This window comes from Hevea brasiliensis, chromosome 12 (genome assembly GCF_030052815.1).
Source record: "Hevea brasiliensis isolate MT/VB/25A 57/8 chromosome 12, ASM3005281v1, whole genome shotgun sequence".
In the NCBI taxonomy this organism is placed as follows: Eukaryota; Viridiplantae; Streptophyta; class Magnoliopsida; order Malpighiales; family Euphorbiaceae; genus Hevea; species Hevea brasiliensis.
The window spans coordinates 73,004,738-73,023,185 of NC_079504.1; the positions used below are offsets into that span (position 1 = coordinate 73,004,738).

An 18,448-nucleotide genomic window follows, 5' to 3' on the forward strand; every position below is an offset into this window, starting at 1 on the left:
TCAACCCCTTTAGATAACCCCTTTAGATAAATATTTTGTTCATCACTCCCTTTTGATAAATTTATTTTTAGCTTGCCACCTTTTAGAAAAAAACCTCGCTTGGTTGAAAGTTCAAAGGATTTGGTATTTATAATGTTGTAATATCAAAATGTGATATTGAACCGTACCGTTTTAACTCTTGCTTCAAGTGTAGCTTGAGTGGGACTCTTTGAGTGGTTTAGGTGGAAGAAGCTAAGCTTTCCAAAAAGATTGTGGGGGAAAAGAAAGCTAAAGATTGTTAGAATTAGTCAAGTTACAGTCCTCACAATGGATTTTGTTGGATAATGATTGTAATAAGGCTGTAGTCTCTGTAAGATTAAATAGTAAGAGAATGATTTATGGCTTTGAGAGTATTTATTCAAAATTATTTTATTATTTAATCCTCTTTATATTAAATAAACAATTTTAAATTTATTTATTTATTTTTCATGTGTAATATACATACTTACTGGGCTTAATTGACTTAAGTTTTGGATTTTAAATTTAAAAATTTTTTGATTTGATTACTCACTTTTAACATTTGATCTAAAATATATTTTTTTAACTTAAAATTTAAACTAAAAATAAGTAGTTAATTGTTTGATAAAATTACTTAAAAATAATTTTTAAATAGCTTAAATATTTTATTAAAAGATTTTCATAAGTAATTTATTTATTAAAATTCTCAAAAAAGATATGTAATTAAATGTTATACTTATTAAAATGAGAATAAATTTAATAAATTTAAAAATTATTAAAATAATATAATCTTTTATTTTATCAAATAATAATTTTAAAATAAATAAATAAGTTATAAGTAAGTTATTAAAAATATAAAAGCGTGAAACTATAAGATTGGTAAAAGACGTATAAGTAGAAAATGCCTTATTATATTAAATATCAATTTAATTATAATTTTTTACTCATATGCAATTTTGATTTGCTTATAACTGAAATCACCTCTTTTAATGTCCTCTTGATGTTATTTTCAGGGTAAATTGACCTTTATTCCTGCGAATCAGAAGAATGTGGCCCAGCAGCGGCCCATTCCCTGATAAAACACTAGTACTCTACCCTACTTCGCTTTCGATAAAACCAACAGCCAAAACTTCGTCTATCCTGCACCATTTATTATCCCTCCTCTCAATCGTTCTCCTCGCTTCCCTTTCTCTCTTATCCAATCCAATCCAATCCCAATCCAACGCTGCAAATTGCTCGAACACCCACAAGGCAGAATATGCTCTCTGCCTCTGCTACATGTCTGTGCATGCTTAAATTCTAGGATGAGAATAAATTCAATCAAGAATTGCTAGTTTTGGCGATAAGAGTTTGCGAATGGGAACGGGTTCCTCCAAGGATGCGGATGGTAGCTCTCATGGGGAAGGGCGAGAAGAGAGTCTGGACCAAGCTGGAGGTCAGCTCTATGTGTCTCTTAAAATGGAGAACTATAAGCGAAAGGGCGACCTTATCCCTCATGTCTATGGCTCCGTTCCTCTTGTTGGCTCCTGGGATTCTTCTAAAGCTGTAATTAGACATTTTTCCCTCTTTTTTTATGAAAATGTTCAATTCAGTTATTAGTTTTCACTTTTTAATTTTTTTTTTCTGAAAAAAATTTTAATGTTTAGCTTTCAATGGAGCGCGAATCGGCTTCAATGTGGGAATTGAGCTTTGTTGTTCCTCCAAATCACGGTATGAGAATTACTTTGCTTTACCTACCACTATGAGCTCCTTCATTTTGGTTACCCTTTTGTTTGGTTGCTGAGAAAAACAAGTTGAAAGAGAAAAATGAATAGAATTTTGATTACAAGAATCTGTTTTTATTATTATTCTTTATAAACTAACTCAGTTTTTTTAGTATTTTTTTCTTTGGTAAAAAATTGAGTGTTTGAAAATAGTGAAATTGGACAATTGAAATCTCAGTGGTAGTTTCATTCCCTTGCACTTATTTCCTATCAAGTAGTGCATAGCTTTCCTAGGTTATTTCTTTACTTACTTTTTTTTTTTACAAATAGAAACTTTGGATTTCAAGTTCTTGTTGAAGCCAAAGTACAGCAACAGTCCTTGCGTGGTTGAGGATGGCCCAAATCGGCTTCTTTCTAGGGGAACATTGCAAGGGGAATCTAGACTGGCTGTCTTTAGGAATGGTGATGAGGTTCATGAATATAGAGTGTTCATTAAAGCAGACAGAGTTTCACCCTTTGACCTTGCTGCTAGTTGGAGAGCTTATCAGGAGAATCTCCAACCTTCAACTGTTCGTGGGATTCCTGATGTCAGTATCAATTCTGTGCCAATTGCAGGAGCTGAGGTGTGCCTAAAATCATAAATTTGTTACACGTTCCAGTTGGTTATGTATGTTGCATAGCATGGTGCTATGTCATTTTGACGATATTTTGTTGAATAGTATGTTTGTTTCATATTCTGTTGTCAAGTAATTAGTAAGGATTATTATCTTCACTCCCCTCCTCCCCCCCCCCCCCCACCCCCCTTCCCCCTTCTCTCTCTCTCTCTCTCTCTCTCTCTCTCTCTCTTCCCAGCATATCTGAATTCACTGTTACGAAGAGCCAAAACATAACTGTTTCTGTGACATCTTTCGAACTCTCATAGTTTGATGGCCCCCTTTAAGCTATTTCTTCTGAGAGTTTATTCTTAATTGTTTGTGGGGATACAAATCTTGGAATCCATTGCTTGATGTCACTTGAATGTGTTGCCTGCTCCATAACTCTTTGTTTTTGGGAATGGACAACACTGATTAATACCATACCATTTTTTTTTTCTTAAATTTGGTGTGAATTCATTGCTAGAATCTCTCCAACTGTTAACCTTAAGTTTTTAGGTGAGATGTTCTGATATGTTATCAGAGCTTGCCATTGTATTTCATTGTGTTGTTATTATCCATGGAATAGGCATGCCATGCTCACTTTTTATGCTGTGTCAGGTATATAATTCTACAAACTTGAAGGTGAGGAAGAGTATTGAGTTATCCATATTGGTCAAGTTTCTGGTTTTAAGTTTGGTGACTTTTTATCCCATAATGGCCTCTGCCCGTGCTAGTTTAAGTTTTTGGGCTAGATACTTCAACATGATATTGGAACCTGCCTTCTTACTTTATTGTAGATGTTTATATTATTTCTTTTTGTTATTTTTTCTTTTTAATTATTTCTGGTAAGTCTACATGCATTGGATGATTAACTAATTCTGTATTGATCATGTGTATATTTTGGAATATGCTTACATAGTCTAAAATAATGCCTGCATGATATTTTTGGCAATTTACCAGTTACTGCCTGGAAATAGATGCAACCATTTCTTTCTCTTTCATGGTTTCACCACCCACGTTTTCCTGACTATTGCTTTTAAATGTTAAAAGTTTCCCTCACCCAAGCTAGATATTATGGAATTAAATCATTATTTCAAGATGGCGAAGTATTAGGGAGAACTGTTTAGTTGAGCAATTGAGTTCTATTGAGGTGTTTTCTCTGCTGAAACAGTTGATTCTATCTATCATCTACTGGGTGGATTAATTATTTGTGTATATTTTATGATGATAGTTTTTGTTCACTTACTACAGAAAATCTTTCCAATTTCTTGCAGAATGGCTCCTCAGCTAGTTTGGAGCTGGATCTTGAACATTATGTCATCCCAGCGCCATCAACTTCTGCAAACTCAGGTCTGGTATATGCAGCTAACAATGCTGAGAATCCAAGGTTTTCAAGTGGTGATGGCTCAGGCAATGCTTCAAATTCCTATAAGGATGGTAGTTTTTCTGTTGATCGGCCTGCAACTATTAAGGTTTATCTTCATGTCTGATCTTTAAAAATACAACCAAGATTTTATTGCATGTCTAGAAATATTTAGGTTAACCATATTGGTGTGGAGATATCCTATTAGATTTTCTTATGTTCATTAGCTTATAATTTCAATTGCAAATTTCCTCATTGCTCAACTCAGTGTCAGTGGCAATTCAATAATACTAGTTTTGTGGGGCCTGAGGCTTTAAACTTTACCAAGTGCAATTGCAAGCATAAGTGGATTTTATGCAGGGTGATATTATTGTTGTAGACCTTAGACCGGGCATTTGTTGTCCTGTTTATGTGGCTGACAGACGTTGTGCTGTCTGTAATCTGTATTATATGCTTTATATTTAACTGTACATTTATGTTACATAGGAGATGGAGGTCAGTATCCCAGATCCATCCAGGGTCTACTCAGGTTCTGGGTTGGTTGAATCGAAGTCAGTGGGGACATTTTCTCCTTTGCAAAAGCAAGATGGTCACAGGGGACTCTTTGTGGATAGGGGGGTTGGATCTCCTAGGCTAGTTAAATCATCCAGTTCAAGTACTTTTGCTTTTGATCTCAAACTGGACACAGAAACCAAGGTTTGTGCCAAAGATTATCTCATAGTAGTTAAGATTGTGCAGTCTTTATTTATTTATTTATCTTTCTGCTGTATCCAGTGGCAGTTTTTCTGTCATATTTTTAAGTCTCAAATCTTTTTTCAGAATTCAATGCCAGCAGCTGCTGGAGCTGTTGCAGCAGCAGCTGTAGCTGATCAGATGCTTGGACCAAAGGAGGATAGACATTTGGCAATTGTTCTGGTATATTCCTGCATAAATGATAATCTGAATTGGCAATGAAATTTATCACCTGTTTTATTCTCTCCTCCTCCCACTATTTAAATGTAAAGCTTTTGAGATTGGATTTTTGAGAGTTTATGAACCCTTTGTGTACAAGAGTAGTGCACCAATGCAATATAGAATCTCTAACCAAACACTTTACCCGAAATCACTAGTTGCCTGAACCTTGACCAAATGCCCCTTTATGGAGAATTTTATAGTTGGATTTTGAAAAATATATGAAGTTCGAGTTGAATGGTGCAAACATTAATTCATATCAACTGTTGATAACAGACAGAACTTGCTGTTGCTTGTACATTAGGTTGGTTTGCCTGCTCGAGGCAAGACTTTTACTGCTGCGAAACTTACAAGATATCTTCGCTGGTTGGGTCATGATACCAAACACTTCAATGTTGGGAAGGTCAGTTATGTTTCACCACAAAAGTTTGCATACTTCTCAGATTTCTTCTAGAAAAGTTTATAGTTAATATGTTTCTATTATTGGTGCAACAGTATCGACGCCTTAAGCATGGAGCTAATCAGGTATACCTAACTCTTAATCAGTCTATGTTTTTTATGTTTTATTTTCTTGATTATGAAAGTAACTTTGTGCCTTCTTATTTTTTATTTTATTTTTTATTTTTATTGATGAAGGAACTCCTTCAACATTTTTGGTTTCCATGAACTGATGTTTCCAATGTTGTTAAAAGTATGCTTTAACATCTAACCCATGGAATGCTCCTCTCTCTCTCTCTCTCTCTCTCTCTCTCTCTCTCTCTCTATATATATATATATATATATATATATATATATATATTATCCATCTAACATACCCAATTTCCTTCTTCTTTACTTCTATCATCCTTTACAGCCCTCTGTTGTTGTTTATCATATTTTATTATTTTAATGTTTTTGTAATTCTTCTGGCTTAGTAATTATATCTCTCATTATCTTCTCTTTCCTTTTCTGGAAATCCTCTATACCTTATGAGGGTGAGTGTTTGGTGGTTAGATGTCTAGACAAGTAATTTGAAGAATGTAAAGTTTTCTTGTTTGGTTGCTGTTTAAATTTTCTTTAAAATGTACATTTATTAAGTTTTCTTGGTGTCTAATAGAGCTGAATGGCAAGAAAGAATCGATATAGTCAGCCCCAACCAGTTTGGGATTAAGGGTTAGTAGTTGTACATTTATTAAATTTGGTTATTGTATGAGAAAGTACAAATAAAGTGAAATAGTGAGTTACATTACCATAATACCCTAGTCTAAATATATATTTTTTTATTTAATCTAGAATCACATATCATAATGCAATGAAATTTATCATAATTGCCACACTAGCTTGAAATACAGATATTTGTTTTCAGATGAAACACTTAAAATATATAAAATATTGATGGTTTAAATTATATGATTTGTGATAAATAAATATATAATATGATATAATTTTTATTGATAAGAATTATATATCTTTTAAAATAATAAGATGTAGGAGGTTATTTTGTGTAAATATTAATAGATTTGAAGGCTTTAGTGTCTATATCTATTCATTTAATTTCCCACCTCATAGGAAAGTATCTTTCCTACCCTTTGAGATGGTAAAGTGCTTCATGTACATAGAAAAATAAAGATGGGAAGCACAGATTTAGGAATTTAACTGCCAAAAAAAAAAAAATCCCTTTCAAACTAAACACAAGAATTTAACTTTCTTGAGTAATTCCAAGTTCCAACAGCCATGGCTGCCACGCACTCTATAGGCAAAGTTTGTCTTTTCAAAATTCGAGAATTGAACTCTAGATATATTTTTTTTCCCCTATTGTTGTGGGTGATTAGAAAGATTCAAGCCATGGAACACTAAACTCTCTCTTACATCAATTTTATTAATTATTTGATGTTTATTAATACTATTTTTATCTTTTTTAAAAATTTGTTTCTGTTGTTGACCAAGGACTTAATACCATGGTTGTGAAACCTAGACCTACCTAGCTGGTTCAACCAGAAAACTTGGGAACCGGGCCTGTGGCTGGTCAGGGTCACTCTTAAAAACTGGAAATTCTAGAACCCATTAAAAGCTTGTAAAACCTAGTCTACTTGATCATGGGTCACATGGGTCAATCGAGTTTCAACCTTTTTTTTGCTAATTTTTTGTTTACAAATATGGTTCATGGAATGTTGATGAAATGAGAAAAACATTCATTACTAATTGGGTAGCCATAATACATTACGTTAGGTGTCAATTTTGACTTATGAGAGCCAAGAGTTAAATGGGGATTTCACTCTTGGTGTATAAAAGTTTTTCTAGTAATATCAAGGTGTTGATATTATAATCTCATTGTCAATTAGTTGTGAACCTATCAAGAAATATTAATTTGATTTATTAGTTAAAGAGTTTAATTAATTAATTAATTAAATTAAATTAATGAATTTGGTTTATAATTAAATTTCAAAATCATTAGCATGTCTTGAAGCCAAAATTCAAAATAAATGGGTGAATTGTATTTTGTACTTAATTTATACGAGATATAAATGGGTAGGCCCAAAATGCATAATATGGCAATTTCACGTTTTGGACTTAATTTATATGTGATATAAATGGGTAGGCTCAAAACATAAATAAGTAATTATTTGGACTTAATTTATATGGGATATAAATTGGTCAGACCATATTCTTTTGGACATTTCTTGATGACTTTGGCTAATGCAGTCTGCAGATTTTTTCCGAGGTGACAATCCTGAAGGCATGGAGGCACGTAATGAGGTGAATATCCGTCAACTAAATATTGTTTCAGTCAATTATGATGACTTTGTTTCCTCTTGAGCCTGTGGTTATTTTTCTTTTATCCTGTGATATGTTGGACGGGTTTTAGTTAACTTTTTCTCTGAGCATGAATTAAGTGTTTGGTTGGACTGGATAAACATTTAATATTTTATAGGTTCAGCTATAGCAGTTTTCCCTGTCGAGATGATGATAGAATTAATTTTTCTTTTATGGGATGATGATAGAATATTTATTGACATTTAAAGAATAAAATCTGATAATAGCTCACCTTACAGTCTTTCATTTAAACATGTGAATTAATCTGAGTATTGATCCATTGAAATATTTGGATTTATGATTTGGCTTTTACTGTAAAAATCATTTGATTCAGATAAACTCTAAGTGAAATATTAAGTGTGTTAATGATAGAGGGAGAGAAAGGATCTCTAATCCCATAAAGACAGACTTGTCTGTTGTCAAAAATGCTGTATTGCTGAATTTATTTTTTCTGAGATGATTTGACCCCACCATATTAACATTCTCCTTTGTACATAGTTTTAATTTGTCAAATGCTACTAGGTAGCAGCACTGGCAATGGATGATATGACTACCTGGATGCAAGAAGGTGGCCAGGTATTATGGTTTATGTAAAATACTGTGGTGCTTCTATCTTGCCTACGCAACCCTTTGGTTTTTGTTCATTTTAATTCCTTGCAGGTAGGAATATTTGATGCAACAAACAGTACCAGAAGTAGGAGGAATATGCTGATGAAAATGGCTGAAGGAAAGTGCAAGGTACTAGGACTATTTGTGCATGCAGCTCTAAACTTAATTAGTATGAACCTATGTGATTAGGTGTCTAGGTGATGCTTATCCTTTTGGAATTAGCATTTTTAATTTGTTTCTCCCTGATTTTGCACTTTTGTGATTTTATTTTATTTTTGTTTCTTATCAAATCTCCTCCATGCAAACATCTCTTCCTCCCATCTCTTCAATAACAGGAAGACTTGCAGAGTAATTTTTGCAAAATTGGTATCTCATCACTTAATTTTCAGTACCAGTGGTTAACATATAATGTATAAGGAAATAAAGTGCAAAGAAACCAAATTTTATTGGACTGTAACCAAAGTGTAATGAGTAGGATTGAACTCTTCTGATTCACTTATTCTTTCATTGCAGATTATTTTTTTGGAAACAATATGCAATGATGAACGCATTATTGAAAGAAATATACGTCTTAAAATTCAACAAAGCCCTGACTATGCTGAGCAGTATGGTTATATCTGAAGCTGCTTACTTTTGACCTCAAGTATTCTGTATTTATGCTTCCTGTAATTATGCAGGCCAGATTATGAAGCTGGATATCAAGATTTCAAGGATCGACTGGCCAATTATGAGAAAGTATTTCCTATGTCTTAATGTGTTATTGATGCTTGATTCCAAATGGTGGATTAAAATTCTGTTGCTAGGTTTATGAGCCTGTGGAAGAAGGATCCTATATCAAAATGATCGATATGGTCAGTGGACATGGTGGACAAATACAAGTATGCTTTCCTATCTCTCCCCCCTTCTTGTATCTAATTCTTATAGGCATGTATTTGTGAACAAAATATATACTTCAGGGAGGATGTTACTTAATGTATTATGGTGCAAAATCATGACAATTTAACAGTTTGTCTTGAAGCAACAATTGTTATAATTGGTAAATTTTGCCTGAACATGTTTTGGGGTGTTCGAGAGCATCTAACCCGTTAGTAGATATAAAATCTAGCCTCAAGTACACTTGATATTGATAGATGCACTACGTCTGAATCTGATGTTTTTGTTTCCCTCTTTTCTTCTTTGTTCCTTGTGGTTTTATACATACTTGTGGCTGTGGCATATGACTGATCTAAGAACTAGTTACTTGTGTGTATAACAAGGGTTTAGTACAGTGAGGAAGGATTGGTGATAGCTCCTTGAGGTTTTAGGTAATTATGATTTGAGGTATCTATTGTAGAAATCAGAAACTAAATCTTATGCTCTAAGTATCCTAGGTGTTGAGGAAACATTGAGTTATCGCTTATTTTAATATTGGGATGGATGCCTACCCCTTATTAAAGAAAAGAATTAACGCATTGCTCTTGTTGGCTTATTAATATTTTGTGTGTTGGAATTGATGAGATTTTCCCTTAATTCATGGTATATAATTATGAGAAATTCATGTGATTGATAAGAAAAATCATTGGCTTGATTAATGTCTATATTGAAGAGAGATTTATGGATGCAATATATATCTTGTATATTCCATTATAAATATGGACTCTTACATATTATGCTAATGTAGAAGTGAATTAAATGTAACTCTTTGATGTTTTGTGTTGGTGGACATAGGCTCTCTGTAGCTGGACCACGTAAATTTTTCTCTTGTTATTTTCTCCTATCTTTTTTATCATTCTAAATTTCAACATGGTATTAAAGCGTGGGATTTGGGTCCTAAAACTATTTTTCTCCCATATTCACCTTCTTCATTTTAGCCTAGAGTTTGAGCCCAAAGCTATTTTTCTCATATATTCTCCTCCTCCATTTTAGTCGAGGGTTTGAGTCCCAAATCTATTTTCTCCCATATTATTTTTCTTCTACATGGTATCCAGCTTTTTTTTTTTTTTAAAAAAAAAAGAAACACACTTGAGGATCGATCCATGACTTTAGCAAAAATCTCATCAATGCGGTGTTGGAATTGATGAGATTTTTCCTTTAATTCATGGGATTTGATTATGAGAAACTCTTGTGATTGATTTGCAAAATATTTGGCTTGATTAATGTTTTTAGTAGTAAGGAGTGATTTATGGGATGCCATATATATCTTTGTATCTTCTATCATAAATATGGACTTTTATTTATTGTGCTGATACATGTTTGTGGACGTAGGCTCTTCGTAGCCGAATTACGTAAATCCTTCTCTTGTTATTTTCTTCTATCTTTTCTATCATTCTAAATTACAACACTATGCATGCAAATTTGTCTTCTAAGAACAGAGGCAAGTAAGAAGAAAAACAGAGAAAATACCATATTGCATTTTTCAGGTTGAAAAAAATTTGTGGGGACTGTAAGGAAGGTTTGTAAGGGAAGAGGTTTAAGAAACAGAATTATGGAAGAGAGGGAGGTTTATGGAGCTGTTTGGAGTGCAAGTCATGCACAATGAAAAATAGTCATAAATAATAAAATAAAAGGAATCTTGTTGTACTAACTTAATTTGGAATCAAATTAAGATTCCTAAATAAAAGGACTCCTAAAGACATCTGTACAGACTCCTAAAGGAATACAGTACATCTACATGATGGTTGTATTTTGTTGGTTGAGGTTGATGCAATTTATGTATTCAGTTGTCTTAACATCTTGATTCTAGCCATGCATGACTATTAGAAATGAGATTTAACATGCTTCTTGTTTTGCCCTGAAAATTCCCATGGTTGGACTTTATGCACTTCTGTTGTCTTTCAGGTCTCAGCTTATTAGTATGTATGTTAAGGCAATCACTCTTCACATGAATAATGGTTTTACTTATTCAGAAACATTTCGTCTGATTCAGGTAAACAATATCAGCGGCTACCTTCCTGGACGAATTGTCTTTTTCTTGGTATGTTGTCTTGTCAAGAATCTGTATTGGCTTTTCCTTTGCATGTTAGAAAAATGGATTCTCAGTCACTTCTCTTAATTTTTGAAAATTTATGACATTATTAGTATGATTACTGGTGCTGATTATAGTTTCAGTTTCTCAACTATATTATGTTTCAAGTTTCTTGAATATGGAAGAGCAATCTATGAATATTTATGGTTTTATAAAGGTGCCTGTACATGTTCTATAGGATAGATTTGAATAGTCTGGGCATATGAGGTGACGTTGATGGATGATAAATGGTATCATTATAATCTCTTCATCTTTTGTGCTCGTTTGTTTGACTTTGATGCACACCAAGAACCTTGATTAATCTGTTGCAGGTGAATACACATCTCACACCCCGCCCAATATTACTTACTAGGCATGGAGAAAGTCGGGATAATGTTAGGGGCAGAATTGGTGGAGACACTGTTTTGAGGTATTAGGTTTCGAGATAATAATAATCTTTTTAACATAAATTCAAACAGTTATAGAAGTTGCTACTTGCTAGTGTTACTATGAAATGAAACTTATGCATATGTAAATTTGATTGTTAATTTCAGATGTCCCACATACTGTTATATCTGGCTGCACTGATTTTGTGGGCTGGTTTTTACTTAATTAAATTTTATTTCACAAAAAATTTCCGTGATAATTATTGTTCAGAAAATAAGCAAAGCATGATGAACAAACACTATCTCCTTAGCGCAACAACAAGGCGTTCTTCTGGAAAGTATAATTTTGGTATAGGTTATGCTAGTATTATGTTTAGCATTTTGTTTTCTCCTTTCATTGTATTTTATTTACTAGTTCTTCTTGAAGGGACACTCTACAGACATGCATATAATACCAAAGCCTTCATGCTACCTAAAATGCAGGACTGACGGCCAACATCTTGCTTTTGGCCTCTCAGTTTCTGAACATAAGTATTTTAAAAAAATACTTGTTGCCAATGTTGGGCAGGACAGAATTCTTAGTGATTGAAATGGTTAAGTATGGGGCTTAAATAGCCGAAATAATTACTGTTATTATATCAGCAACATACAAGCAAGAAGTGTATTAGAAAAATAATAAAATCCTAGAAATCAGTGATTTATTGAAGACCTATAACATCAGTTTGTGTGTTATTTTCTTAGCCTTCTATAAAATGCAACTCCTTTGTGTTTTTAAAGTTTGAGTTATTTTTCTGAAGGCACTTATCTGCTTGAGTCTGAGAAAGAGGATAGTAAGTTAGCAGCCCATTTAAGAAGGTTTGTCTCACCATGTCAGGTTCCAAAGGTGTTTGATATGGATTCATTTCTAACCTAGCAATTTTTCATAAAGCAGCTATTCATAAGGCTTGAACTCTGTGTTTGGTAGTCCATGACCAGACCTTGAGATCTCTGGACAAGGATTGAATGTAATGGCACATAAAAGTTAGCCCAGTCATATGTCTATTCACATTATAATGTTATATTCTCTTTATTTTGATGGCCAATATGGATGCTTTCTAATTTTTCTGTGATTTATGTTCTTTGAGATTACTTCAAGTTACTGTAAAATATGATAATTTGTTTCCTCAGTGATGCTGGAGAAATTTATGCGAAGAAACTTGCCAACTTCGTTGAAAAACGACTGAAATCTGAGAAGGCTGCCTCTGTAAGCTTCACTAATGTGCAAACTTAACCTTTTGTAGTATTTATTGTCCTAAATAATAGGTAACTAAATTAGTAAAATGCTTTTACAGTGTCTAGAGCCTTCTTTGTGTCTATTCTTTTGTTGCTAAATGTACCCACATAGCATGGATGTCTTTTCTAAAAGCATCACTTAATTTTCTATTTATTGGTCTTTTTTGCATCTTAATCACCTAGTTTTCTGTTTATTGGTGTTATAGCATCTATAAAATTTGCACTTATAAGTGAGGAAGCTTTTGGTAGTAGTACCATAAGTTGTTTCTTTTAAAAGCTTATTAGCTCAAGAAGTTTTCCAAATTGTAAAACCTAATTTAATGGTCAAGATTTTTCCAAATTGTAAGGTTTACTGGTCAATTTAAAAATAAATAAATAAATAAACATGTTTAGCTTCTTGGATGCTACTCATTACATTTTCCTGAAGCCTTTTTGTTTCAGGTAAATTTTGTCCATCTAATTTTCATGTCTTTTTTATTATTATCTTAATTTTATTTTTTTTCCTTTATAAAGAAAAAAATTTCTGGTCTACATCTTGTTCATTTTACAAAATCATAGATGCTTTTTGTTTTGCTGGTTTCTGCTCATTTTAATCCCTCCAACCTTTTCACTGTCGGGAAAATTGTAACCTTTTAATATCTATTTATCACTTGCAGGTTTATTTGAGCCCAGATTGTCTGCAATTAACATTTTGGACTTAATGACATTTTTTTTTAATTTTTTGTATGTAGATTTGGACTAGCACACTGCAGAGAACCATTCTCACAGCTAGTCCAATCGTTGGATTTCCTAAGGTTAGTGTTGAATAAAAAAAACAGTGTTTACCTGTTTGGCATAGTAATTACATACTTTGCTTATTTCTCTGGGTAATAGATGGTTATTGGCATAAGTATAGGCGTGGTTACTTAAAATTTGACAGTTCATAACATATTTGACAGATTCAATGGCGTGCCCTTGATGAGATAAATGCTGGAGTATGTGATGGAATGACTTATGAAGAAATAAAAAAGAACATGCCTGAGGAGTATGAGTAAGTTTTGTGTTCTCTAAAAATATGTTTTGCCCCTTGTTACTAATTATCAACTATCTAGTAAACTTGGAATCTTTGATAGCTATTAGTGCAGGTTGTTTTCACATGAAAGCTTGCATTTGCTTTACATTTTTTTCCCTCTGTGCTTTCACATTGTTTATTTGCTGGATTTGTCCCCAAAAGCAGGTCTCGTAAGAAGGACAAGCTGAGATACCGGTATCCTCGAGGAGAATCTTATCTGGATGTCATTCAAAGGTTTAAAATTAGCAACATTGACTAAAACTTGTAGTATATAATTTGAACACGTTATGAAACCAGCTTTCCATATTAATGCAGGCTAGAGCCTGTGATTATTGAACTTGAAAGGCAACGAGCTCCTGTCGTAGTGATTTCTCATCAGGTTAAACATTAGACTTCTACTTCCTTATTGTCTAATGTTTTAGTAGTAAACCTTAGAAGACCTTTAGTCTCTTTTTAATCTCTTCTGTGCAGGCAGTATTAAGAGCTTTGTACGCATACTTCGCTGATAGGCCTCTGAAAGAAATTCCCCATATTGAGGTAAGCCATGAATGATTAAAAACTAGCTCTGAGGGTAATGGTATTTCTACAGCTATATGTTTAATAGAAGGTTAAAAAATTAAGGGTTAAATATTACTATTGTAAATTTTAACATTCAAAGATAGTAATTATTAACCTAGGTCTCCCAATGTTAATATTTAACCCCTCAAAAAAATATAAATATTAATGAGGTGAAAAGTTAACCTAGTCTCTTTAAGAATCCAAATAACATTATATGAGGGGTTAAAAGTTACATGGGTTACAATTATTCATTGTTAACCTCATATGGATTATTGTTCCACATGTTTAGTAAAAACCAAGAACATGATTATTCTTGGCTAAGTGAAGATGAAACAATGCCCATTTAAGTTTCTGGTGAAACATGGATCTTCATATGATTATTGGGAATTTTAGCGTTTATTACATATTTTAATAGCTACTCTCTGACGGAGTTGTATTGTTTCAGATGCCACTTCATACTATAATAGAGATACAAATGGGAGTTACAGGTGTCCAAGAGAAAAGATACAAACTCATGGATTGAACATGGTTATAGAAAATTCCATATTTTTCCATTTAATTTCCAATGGAGATTCGACTCTCTGCAATAATTGATGTATGAAAGTTAATGTGATGCTGTAAATAACTCATTTCCAATGTTTTAGCATATTTGTTTTTCAGATCTTAATGTCTATGAATCTGCCACTTACACGGCAGGAAAATGTGTTTAAAAAATCAAGGCCGAAGATGGTAGTACCTAGTGGTAATCCACTCCTAACATCTCATAGCTTTACTGAGCGTAAACAAATCCAGTCGAGATTTGAAGAGCTCAAGCTTTGCTTGTCAAATTTTTTTGAGTTCAAGTTCGGTTTATTTGAAACATAAGCTGAATATTAATAAGTTCAAGATTAGTTTGTTTGAAAAGTGAGTCTAGATGAGTTGATCATTTAGACTTGAATAGTTTGCCAGTAGGTTGATTCATTTACAGCTTTAGTGAGTTTTCAGCTTAAGATTATGAAGTTTAAAACTACTTAATTTTGTTAGGTTTAAAGATAATAAATTTTTAAAATTAAATAATTTTAATTAAATGAATCAGTTTGAGACTGTTAATGAGTTGATTTGTGAATTTATTAAATAAATGAGTATAGGAGCTTCAATAAATTGAATATTAATGAACTTAAATTTAGCTCGTTTATTGAATGGGTTTAAAACTTAATTTCAAGCTTGGAGTTTTTATCAAATCAAAGCCTCTAATAACTCGGCGGCAGCAACAGCTGCGATTGTAATTTCAGTTCTTACAAAACGTAGGGGCTATGTTAGGGTTATTGTTAAGCTCGTCCTTAGGTGCTGGTCATTGGTCTACATGTAGGAGTAGGAGAAGGGTCACAAAGTAAATGGTACATTTACCCTTAAGAGGGGTCAGAGGTCACGAGCTAATACCCAGCTAAAGTGTTCAGTTGCCTTGAGATAAGCAGTGAAAAAAGACCTGAGGCGAGCAACGAGCAGTGGTCTAGTAGTGGACTGGAAATTATTGGGTCAAAAGAACCATCTACTTAAACTCACATGGGACCCCTGAAAGAGATTGACCACCATATGATGACGTGGCCCCACCCTACCCCACCGATGACTCAACTAGAAAGAGATGAGAGGAATGAATGGCTGAATAGATTTGTTTGGTCATTGGGATCTGTGTCTAAATACTCATTAAACAAATAAAATAAAACAAGCAGATGAGTTCAACAACCCCACCCTTCTGCTGCCGTCGCCTTCACGAGTCCTTCATTTCGGCCTTTTTTTTCTCTTCTCCATCATGCATAAGTCTCATTCATTCCTTGGATAAAGGGATTCTTTTTGACTTCAAAGTACACTATAGACACGCAGTCTGTGCTTTTGCTAACCAATACACGCAAATGTTGTATGGGCACGTTACCCATAATTTAGTCCTTAATCAACGTCTTACATTTATATGCAACTCAAGCATCGAAAAATAGGAAGACGAAGATTCCATTGATATCTTAATCTCGTGGGTTGTCTATAACTAATCATATTATTCCTTCTTTGCTACAAAATTTCACACAAGCATCAGTCTCGTTGTGGTTTAGCCTCCTATTAGAGAAGAGAAGATAAGCTATGTTGAGTACTCCAAAACACTATCCACTAAGTCACTTCATTAACAGTATATCCTCATATGATAGCAACATAATGCTGGCTGCGGTGATATCCCTCCTTGTGGTCATTCTCTTTGTGTTACTTCTTCATATCTACGCCAAATGGTTCTTGGAACAAGCTCGCCATAGAAGGAGATCAAGCTCCGTCTCTGTATCTCACGTTCTGCGCCCTTCAAGATTCCACCATTTCCACGCATTTACTCTCGACGCCTTCCCCTCTTCTCCTTCTACAGAAGGTCTTGCCCCATCAATCATTTCTTCCATTCCATTGTTTGTTTACAAAGCTGAAGAGCATGAACAAGATTTGGAGTGCATCATTTGTTTAAGCCTTTTCGAGGAAAATGAGATTGGTAGGAGCTTGAAAAAATGTGGGCATGATTTTCACGTTGAGTGCATTGACATGTGGTTGCTTTCCCACTCTAATTGTCCAATTTGCAGAGCTCCGGCAGTGGTGGGTGATACTGCATGTGATGCCAAGTCTATGGAGTCAGCAGAAGCTGGTTTAAATAATAATAATGGGGAGTCAAGAGTGGAGATTGTGATTGATGTTTCGAATTCTGAAAATGAAAATGGGAATGAAAATAATAATGTTGTAGTAAATTATGATACACCATCATCATCTTCTTCTTCTTCTCTGGGTTGTTCTTTGAAGCGGATGTTGAGTAGGAATAGATCAGAACGTAAGGTTTTCCAATCTTGTAATAATGATTCTGAAATCATTGTCTGAGAAGAGAAAGAAGGAGTTAATTTTTTTTTTCTGTCCCAATTTTGGTGAAGAGGTCCGACATGGCCATTCTCATTTACTTCCACACCAGCAGCTATAACAACCCCAATTAATGCCTATCGCTTATGTTTACAGTCTGCTATCTCCAAATGTTGCAATGGATCTTTCTTAGTGGAAAATATTTTCTATTTTCTATTTTCTTAAAATTTTTTTCATTGTATATGTAACATATAGAAAATATGTCCCTTTGTTAAGAGTATTTTTTCTGAATCTTGGAAACAAAAGGATTTGCATAATTATTATTTTTTTTGTAATTAGAGAACTTAAAATTTATAAAATATATTAAAATTTTATTTCCTTTTATGCATAATAATAATGATAATAATAATAATAATAATTATTATTGATAATAATAATAATAATAATAATAATAATAATTCGAAAAATAATATGCACAGCATCTTTATTTATAGTGGATACAACGACGAATTATAGGACCCAATTAATTTAGAATATACACTTTCCTATTTTGTAGCATTGACCAAGGCTACAGTTGTTTCATGTATTTTCTGCATTTTTTAATTTTTGAGATATTTAGAAAAAAGAGTCAATAAAAAATATTTTTCTAATTAAAGAGAAAATTAAATCACATTAAAAAAAATGACATCATCTTTTTTAAAGAAAAAATCATTTTTTATTTTTCTAATATACACAGCATCTTTATTTATAGTGGATACAACGACGAATAATAGGACCCAATTAATTTAGAATATACACTTTCCTATTTTGTAGCATTGACCAAGGCTACAGTTGTTTCATGTATTTTCTGCATTTTTAATTTTTGAGATATTTAGAAAAATGAGTTAATAAAAAATATTTTTCTAATTAAAGAGAAAATTAAGTCACTTAAAAAAAATGACATGCTCTTTTTAAAAGAAAAAAATCATTTTTTTATTTTTTAAAATGTATTAAAATATTAAAATATTAAAATAATTATACATAAATGATATAAATATATACTATTAATTTAATATTATAATTAAAAAATATAAAATATTTTCTTAAAAAAAATATTTTCTGTAAAAAATATTTTACATATATAAATTGAACCTAAATCTAAATATTTATACATATAATATCCTAAGGATTTCTACCACATCATCGTAGAGATCCTTATTTCCAACACTACCGTTCAAGCGGGTGTGAATATGTCTTCCATGGCTAGTTTGCTGATTAAGTAGTGGAACTGCCTTACGTATAGTCCTTTTGTAAGAAT

The 18,448-nt window shown here is 32.9% G+C and overlaps 2 protein-coding genes across 5 annotated transcripts; both read left to right on the forward strand.

Annotated features, from left to right (window-relative positions):
- Window positions 1–1,106: 1,106 nt before the first annotated feature.
- On the forward strand, window positions 1,107–14,960 carry LOC110637354 (6-phosphofructo-2-kinase/fructose-2,6-bisphosphatase). Of its 4 annotated transcripts, none has more exons than XR_009142125.1 (23): window positions 1,107–1,542; window positions 1,644–1,707; window positions 2,031–2,323; window positions 3,610–3,807; window positions 4,185–4,394; window positions 4,518–4,613; window positions 4,954–5,052; window positions 5,145–5,174; window positions 7,332–7,385; window positions 7,965–8,018; window positions 8,103–8,180; window positions 8,565–8,656; window positions 8,729–8,786; window positions 8,855–8,929; window positions 10,957–11,004; window positions 11,367–11,464; window positions 12,588–12,663; window positions 13,424–13,486; window positions 13,631–13,722; window positions 13,906–13,977; window positions 14,059–14,122; window positions 14,219–14,280; window positions 14,747–14,820. XR_009142125.1 is itself a non-coding variant. In XM_058131585.1 (23 exons), the coding sequence occupies exons 1-23, from the start codon at window positions 1,354–1,356 to the stop codon at window positions 14,822–14,824; spliced, it is 2,247 nt and encodes a 748-aa protein (XP_057987568.1). In that variant the 5' UTR covers window positions 1,108–1,353; the 3' UTR covers window positions 14,825–14,960. The 4 variants fall into 4 exon arrangements, 3 of the variants coding, with proteins under 3 accessions (XP_057987568.1, XP_057987570.1, XP_057987569.1); XM_058131585.1 differs by having other exon boundaries at window positions 1,108–1,542; window positions 14,215–14,280; window positions 14,747–14,960; XM_058131586.1 differs by having other exon boundaries at window positions 1,109–1,542; window positions 13,909–13,977; window positions 14,215–14,280; window positions 14,747–14,960.
- A 1,072-nt stretch (window positions 14,961–16,032) lies between these two features.
- On the forward strand, window positions 16,033–17,309 carry LOC110637367 (RING-H2 finger protein ATL63-like). The gene has a single exon (XM_021787431.2). The coding sequence runs from the start codon at window positions 16,411–16,413 to the stop codon at window positions 17,173–17,175; it is 765 nt and encodes a 254-aa protein (XP_021643123.1). The 5' UTR covers window positions 16,033–16,410; the 3' UTR covers window positions 17,176–17,309.
- Window positions 17,310–18,448: the final 1,139 nt, after the last annotated feature.

What these genes read in the sequence shown, in the direction of transcription:
- LOC110637354 (XM_058131585.1), top strand. Translation starts at nt 1,354, where the DNA reads ATGGGAACGGGTTCCTCCAAGGATGCGGATGGTAGCTCTCATGGGGAA. An exon ending in GGATGCAAGAAGGTGGCCAG is followed by an intron (nt 8,019 to 8,102) that starts GTATTATGGTTT and finishes AATTCCTTGCAG; the next exon opens with GTAGGAATATTTGATGCAAC. An exon ending in AGCCCTGACTATGCTGAGCA is followed by an intron (nt 8,657 to 8,728) that starts GTATGGTTATAT and finishes GTAATTATGCAG; the next exon opens with GCCAGATTATGAAGCTGGAT.
- LOC110637367 (XM_021787431.2), top strand. Translation starts at nt 16,411, where the DNA reads ATGTTGAGTACTCCAAAACACTATCCACTAAGTCACTTCATTAACAGT.